Source organism: Artemia sp. Qi Xiang Cuo, chromosome 2 (assembly GCF_049724085.1).
Source record: "Artemia sp. Qi Xiang Cuo chromosome 2, ASM4972408v1, whole genome shotgun sequence".
Taxonomy (NCBI): domain Eukaryota; kingdom Metazoa; phylum Arthropoda; class Branchiopoda; order Anostraca; family Artemiidae; genus Artemia; species Artemia sp. Qi Xiang Cuo.
This window is the reverse complement of record NC_142795.1, coordinates 12915170-12923135: the sequence shown is the minus strand read 5'-3', so window position 1 is coordinate 12923135 and position 7966 is coordinate 12915170. Positions and strand designations below refer to the sequence as shown.

Sequence of the window (7966 nt, the reverse complement as noted above, 5' to 3'; positions counted from 1 at the left end):
TACAAGGGTGAAGTTCCTCGCAAAAACAAATGTTGTTCCCACAAAAGGATTTTCATTCTTAATTAGAAAAAAAAAAAAAAAAACACTTTTTCCATAAAATAAGTTTTTCAAAGAAAAGTAAAGAAATCCATTAAACCAAAAATCAGCAAAAATAACATCAAATAATCTACCAACCGTGAAACTGCCACAAATCAACATCGATAAATAAATGAAACCCAAAATGAACATAAATTACAATAATTAACCGAGTCAAACTCAAAACGAGCAGAAATTAACATAAGTTGGGCGCGAAACCCCTATGCCTTCCCAAGACCAGAACAAAATTTGCACTTTACTGAAAAATACAAGTGAATGTGCATTGTTAGTTTAATATACATATATTGATGTTTAGTAATTAAAATGTTAATATCATTTGATTTATTAAAGGTGTATAATGTATAAAAATGGAGTGATGTGTGTTCAGTTCCTTCTTACAATTCGAATCATTAAGTGTTCTGAGGGGCAGGAGAGGGAGGGGGTCATCCTCCATTTCTGAGGGGACAGGAGAGGGAGGGGGTCAATTTTGGAGGGAAAACCGAAAATACTCAGAATCTGCCTCAAGGGAAGACTCAGAGCCCCTTCACTCCTCCACTTCTGAGAGCAGGGGTGGGGGGGGGGTTATAAGTCCACATCCAAGTTTTCTATCAAAAGATGAAAAATCATAGAAGTTAGCTATGTAATGTATTTCTTCTTCTTAAGAAATCATCCATTTCATTTTTTTTTGTCCATGCTATTTAAATAAAATCATTATTCTAATCCTTTATTTATTGGTTAAATCAATATTTATAATACTATTTAAATACACAATGTCAGACTCAATTACTTGAACATCATCATCATCAGCACTATTTTCTACTATCACTATATTCACCAGTGGGGTCATGTCATAATATAACCGCTCGTCATCTTCAACACAGAGCCGACCCGAAGGCCCCCTCCTCACCAAATAATCTGAAGTATATGATAGCCCATCCTCAGTGTAATGAACTTCCATAATACAATCTGTAGAATCGGTGCTAGCATCACAAAGAAGAAGCTCCGATGATTGATCAATAGCATTCTATAATATAAAAATCATTTTCAGTTTTCAAACTATTTAGCTTACGGGAGGGTACTACCCCTTTAATATCAAACCCCCAAAAGTTGAAAAAATAACGCAATTTAATTCTTACTTATTCAGAATATTAACGGAGGGCGTTAGGCATTCAATTCCATAGTATCAAACACGAAAAGCTGATAAATATATATTTTTTTAAATTGAAAAAGAACGTTCATGAACAGTTTTGACAAAAAAAAGTTTTGGTACGTTTCTTTGCATTTTTTTTACCTTGGAAAAATTAAAGTAAAGCTATTCATATACGGAATAATTTCTGTTCGGTTTAAGTTTTACCGTCGTTCCTTGCTTTAATTTAAAAAAAAACTTGTTTTTTTTTATTTAATCTACATAAGAAGTGACATCAAAGTACTGTTTTAAGCGATGGTAGAAAAGATAAACATAAAATAGATAAGAGCATTAGCTTTTCGAATGACCCATTAAAAGCGAATCTAATATTGCTGGTTGTCCACTAGCCCCAGCTTTTCCACTTGAGACATTGCACCAAAAGTGCCGTTTTAGTGCTGTTTTGAAGTTGCTGATGGTTGAATTTATAGGAAGAACGTAGATATGAGTAATATCTTTTATACGAGCTACTAAAAATCTGTATAGATACCTGCGATACCAATACGCCCAAAAATAATACTTCCGATACCGATACACTGTGCACCCCTTTCCCCAGGGGACTTGGAGGGTCATAATATCACCAACACCAAATATATTTGACTCTAGCAATGTCTCTTGTAAGCGTCAAATCTATTAAGTATCTGATGTAAGCACCCCATTCTTTAATTACCCATGAGCCATTCTTAACCATCGCAATACCTTTACGCTAATACCTCTTCGCAAAAAATTCGCAAATCTCGTAAACTAAAGAAGTAATTACATCACTGTTGCTAGCTCCATCATTAATCTCCAATAATGTAAATGCACCACTCATTTTTTTTCCTCTATTAATATCCTTGCAGATAAAAACTATTCTCTTTGAATTCAATTCTCTTACTAATATGAATTGTAAAGAAAACTAAAAAGATACACCGGTTTTTCCGAGACGTATTTAACCTAAAAAAAAAACTTGTATATCACGAAATAGAAATTCAGTTAATTGTGTCAGAAAAAACTTGAACCAGAACAGATTATACCCAACCTGTTTGGTACGGGTCCTAGTCAATACCTCGCTCTTTAAGCCAAAGATTTTTTAGTACTTTCATAAGAGCTATTTATTCTAATTAACGGCCTTTGTGATTAAGGGGTCATTTTTAAAGAATTGGAAAAAAACTCGAACTTTAGCTTAAAAAGCAAGGTATTGACTTGGGGCGAACCCCCTAATATACGTATTAAAAATCTATAAATATAGAAGTTCATTACGTAAGTTAATTCGTAAGTTACGTATATTTATTACTAATAAAAACGTTCGTAAATGAAATTAAACAAGTTCCGAGGAAGCCATTTAACCAAATAAAAGTGAAATTAATATGCCAATTTTGTTTTAATTATTCATGCACGGTGAGCCAAAATAAAAACCTGCATTAATTCAAAAACGTTCAAAAATTAAATAAAGAAAAACAAGTTTTTTTTAACTTAAAGTAAGGAACGACGTTAAAACTTAAAACGAACAGAAATTAATCTGTATATGAAAGGGACTGTCCCCTCCTCAACCCCTCGCTTTTTACGCAAAAGTTTGACTTTCTCACGACTCTTTTTTTTAAACAATAAAAAACTTTAGCGTAAAGAGCGAGGCGTTGAGGAGGGGGACAGCCCCTTTCATATACGGAATAATATCTGTTCGGTTTAAGTTTTGCCGTCGTTCCTTTCTTTAATTTAAAAAAACTTGTTTTTTTTTATTTAATCTACTTAAGAAGTGACATCAAAAGTGCTGTTTTAACTGATGGTAGAAATGATAAAAATCACGTAGATATGAGCATAATCTTTTCGAATGACCCATTAAACATCAATCTGAAAGTGTTGGTAGTCCAGTAGCCCCAGCTTCTCCACTTCAGACATTGCACCAAAAGTGCCGTTTTTAGTGCCGTTTTGAAGTTGCTGATGGTTGAATTTATAGGAAGAACGTATATATGAGTAATATCTTTTATACGAGCTACTAAAAATCTGTATAGATACCTACGATACCAATACGCCCAAAAATAATACGCCCGATACCGATACACTGTGCAGCCCTTTCCCCAGGGGACTTGGAGGGTCATAATATCACCAACACCAAATATATTTGACTCTAGCAATGTCTCTTGTAAGCGTCAAATCTATTAAGTATCTGATGTAAGCACCCCATTCTTTAATTACCCATGAGGCATTCTTAACCATCGCAATACCTTTACGCTAATACCTCTTCGCAAAAAATTCGCAAATCTCGTAAACTAAAGAAGTAATTACATCACTGTTGCTAGCTCCATCATTAATCTCCAATAATGTAAATGCACCACTCATTTTTTTCCTCTACTAATATCCTTGCAAATAAAAACTATTCTCTTTGAATTCAATTCTCTTACTAATATGAATTGTAAAGAAAACTAAAAAGATACACCGGTTTTTCCGACACGGATTTAACCTAAAAAAAACTAGTATATAATGAAATAGAAATTCAGTTAATTGCGTCAGAAAAAACTTGAACCAGAATAGATTATAATAGATGCCTGACCCGTTGTAAGGCATATTACACAATCATTGGTGATAGTAATTGATACGTTACTACTAACTGCCAAAATTAATATACAAATTCTTTTTTAATTTTTCATGTACGATGAGGCAAATTCGAACCTGCATTAGTTGAAAAATGTTCAGAAATTGAAAAAAAAAGTTGTTTTTTTTAACTGAAAGTAAGAAGCGACATTAAAAATGTATAAAAATATACATTCCGTATATGAAAGGGTCCCTCTTCAACACCTCGCTCTTCACGCTAAAGTTTGACTCTGTCACAACTCTACTTTTTAAAGTAATAAAAACTTTAGTGTAACGAGCGAGGTGTTGAGGAGGGGACAGCCCCTTTTATATACGGAATAATTTCTGTTCGTTTTAAGTCGTTAATGTCGCTCCTTACTTTCAATTTAAAAAAAAATTTGTTTTTTCACGGATGCATGTTTTTTTTTCTTCAAAGGTGATAATAAAGAACCAGTGATCGTAGAACATCGGGACAGGGCTCATTTGACCGAAAATCAAAAGTTTCAGTGCCCTTTTTATGTGACCAAAAATACTGGAGGACAGATAGCCAGCATCCTGCGCTCATTTTTACCCAAAAGTCACTTGATCAAAACTTTGAGATTGCCATTTTTTCACCACATTCGAAAAACCTGTCAACTATGTCTTTGAGGATGATTTGACCCCCACAGTCCCCGGGGAAGTGCTGCAATTTATGTACTTTGCCCATTGTTTACATACAGTATTCGTCATTGGTAAGTACACACACGTTTTCAGGTGAGGTTTTTCTGGTAGGGGGGGGGGTATGTGGGAGAAGTTTCACGGAATCATTTTTAAGGAGGAAGGAAATTTCCCATGAAGGGTGAACCGGATTACCCAGCATTATTAAAAAAAATGATCAGAAATTAAATTTCAGAAAAACAAGTTTTTTCAACTAAAAATAAGGAGCAACATTAAAACTTGAAACGAACAGTAGGCTACTTATTACGTATATGAGGGGGAGGGGGGTCTCTTTCGCCAATACCTCACTCTTTTCGCTCAAGTTTTCTTTGCACTTTTAAGAGCTTTTTATTCTAATTATACAGCCTTTGTGATTCAGGAGTCCTTCTTATAGGATTGGGACAAAATTCAAATTTTAGCTTAAAGTGCGAGGTATTGACGAGGGGGGGGGAGATTCCTCTCATATACGTAATAATTTCTGTTCGTTTTAAGTTTTAATGTTGCTCCTAACTTTCAGTTGAAAAAAAATGTTTATTTTAATTCAATATGTAAAAAGAGACCCCACCAGAGGGAAGTGCCAAATTCCTATATTTTGGCGTGTAAAGCAGCAGCTTTGGCATCGCGAGCATGTAAATAAAGCACACGGGGATAATATTAAAAGAAAATATATGGTACCAAGATTCACTGCTAACCATGTGCATCTGTCCCAATTAGCCTCCACTTACGCAGTTTCGATTGAAAGATATTTTCTTTGCCTTAAATCATAAAATAAAAACTACCTTCTCTACACTCCCTGCTCTCTGCCATTTCCTTTCTTCTAGAGTTTCGAAGTTCCACAATTTGTCAATCAGAACTTAGGCTTTTGACCGAATTTCTTCTCTCGGCAGATTATATTGCGGGCTCGACTGCGTTTATCAGACGTTGATTTTCGTGGTGTTCACTAACTAACTAATTACCTAAGCGGAAACTTGTGCTAATTTTGAAATAGAGTATATAAAAAAACAAGCTTTTTTAACTGAAAGTAAGGAGCGACATTGAATCTTAAAACGAACGAAAGGGGCTGTCCCTTCCTCAACGCATCACTCTGTACGTTAAATTTTGACTCCGTCATAACTCTACTGTTTAAAACCATAAAAACTTTAGCGTAAAGAGTGAGGCACTGAGGAGGGGGCAGCCACTTTCATATATTGAATAATTTTTGTTCGTTTTAAGTTTTAATGTCACTCCTTACTTTTAATTTAAAAAACTTGTTATTTTATTGAATTTCTGAACATTTTTCAACTAACGCAGGTTCGAATTAGGCTCACCGTACATGCAACATCAAAACAAAATTTATATATTAATTTTGGAAGACTTATTCCGTATGTAGAGGGCTGCCCCCTCCTCAATACCTTGTTCTTTACGCTAAAGCTGTTAGAACTTTTAAAACAGCTTCCTATTCTAATGAAACGGCCCCCGTGTTTCAGTAGGCGCGCTTATGAAATTGGGAACTCAAGCGTAAAGAGTAAGGTATTGAGTAGGGGGCAACCCTTCATATATGGAATAATTTTTTTCGCTTTTCAAATAATGCCGGTAAATATGGCTCACCCTCTATGAAATATACCCATCCCCCTCATTGAAAACTCCTCCGTGGAAATTTCATCCAACGTAAATTGCACCCCCCTTTAAATTCCCTCCAGACAGTTCCATCCTCGCTGAGATCCCCCTCCCTATAAAATTGCTTGCGGACGATACAGCTTGAAAAATTCACCTTAGCATTCTTTCATTTGAATAAGACTTTAATCTCTAATCGGTTTGTCGATCACTCCAGTAGTAAGTATCTATTGAATTCTGGTGGTTTATGTTCCTTCCTATGCTATTCTGGGGGTTTATGTTCCTTCCTATGCTATTCTGGGGGTTTATGTTCCTTCCTATGCTATTCTGGGGGTTTATGTTCCTTCCAATGCTATTCTGGTGGTTTATGTTCCTTCCTATGCTATTCTGGGGGTTTATGTTCCTTTCTTTGCTATTCTAAGGGCTTATGTTCCCTCCCATGCTATTCTAAGGGCTTATGTTCCCTCCCATGCTATTCTAAGAGCTTTTGTTCCCTCCCATGCTATTCTAAGGGCTTATGTTCCCTCCCATGTTATTCTAAGGGCTTATGCTCCTTCCCATGTTATTCTAAGGGTTTATGTTCCTTCCATGCTATTCTATGTCCCTTCTATGCTATTCTATGTCCCTTCCATTGTTATTCTATGAGACCTCTACACGTGATTAAACACGTCATGAAACTACGTTCTATTTGCTCATGCCCCGTTGATACCATTCCAAACGAGTGGGGATTCCCCGCCTGTTCCTAAGCATTGCAAAAAAGATAACAGTATGAATGGGGATTCCCCGCACAAATTTTTTTCAACTCCAAGTTTTTTTTCAACCAGAGTGTGTTTTTTTCAAGCTGACACCTGTTTTTTAGACAGCCAATCAGAGAACTGCTTAACAATTCGTCAATGAAACCCCGTATAAAATGTTCCTGCAATGGAATTTAATTTTCATTATGTTTTAACATATTGAACATAGTACACTGAATTTTATAAACTTTGAAAACAATTGATATTTCTATTTTCAATGTGAGTACATTTTCATTCTTTATTTCCAGATAAAAAATCGTTTTACTAGTAAGTTCAAATTTCAGGGTGACTTAGCCCCCCTCCCCTCCAACAATACAAAAACTTTAAAATATGATGATTATATTCGCTATAAAAAACTAAGTATGCTTTTTTCTATTATGTAAATAAAATCTCTCCACCACTGATATGTTTACAAGTTTTAACTGTTTCGAAAACAGTTCTTTTTCGTTCAAAAATGTTCTTTTCACATCGTCTATCTAAAATGTGCTGTCTTTTTCCGGTTTGAATGAGAAGCTTCGGTGTTACAAAGAGAGTGACAGTTTTGGGACTCAAATTTCACACGCTATTGCAATCATAAATTAATGGCATATGCTTAATGAATTAGTAACAAGGATGTTCCTTGACAAAGAGAGAAAATTGTATTCTAGTCTAATTAAAGGAACTATATTTTATTTTCAATTGTACTCCATGATTAAGAGGGTTTTACAATGTGAAAAAAAAAGCTTTATAGTTTAGATTTTTACGGAAATGGCATATTTTCGTTCCAAAGCTTGGCTTTTTCAGGGCTTGAGTTGCACGAGGGTTGAGTTGCACGAGGGTTCAGTTAAAGGGGGGACAGTTACACGGGGGTTTAGTTAAATGGGGTCGAGTTGCACGAGGGTTCAGGAGCACGAGGGTTCAGTAGCACGGGGGTTCAGTTGTACGGGGTTTTGGTTATACAGGGGTTCAGTTACATGGGGGGTTCAGTTGCACGGGGGTTTAGTTAAATGGGACTTGAGTTGCACGGGAGTGGAGTTGAACGAGGGTTCAGTTGCACGGGGGTTCAGTTACATGCGGATTCAGTTACACGGGGTTT

At 35.6% G+C, this 7966-nt stretch overlaps 1 protein-coding gene across 1 annotated transcript in view; it reads right to left on the bottom strand.

The window, feature by feature from the left end:
- LOC148954916 (uncharacterized) overlaps window positions 1-5368 on the bottom strand; it is a 47556-nt gene extending 42188 nt beyond the window's left edge. Inside the window, exon 1 of the mRNA XM_089107984.1 lies at window positions 5284-5368. Within this exon, the coding sequence (XP_088964110.1) occupies window positions 5284-5311 (28 nt within the window). The 5' untranslated portion in view covers window positions 5312-5368. The remainder of the gene's footprint in view (window positions 1-5283) is intronic.
- Between the last annotated feature and the right edge of the window lie 2598 nt (window positions 5369-7966).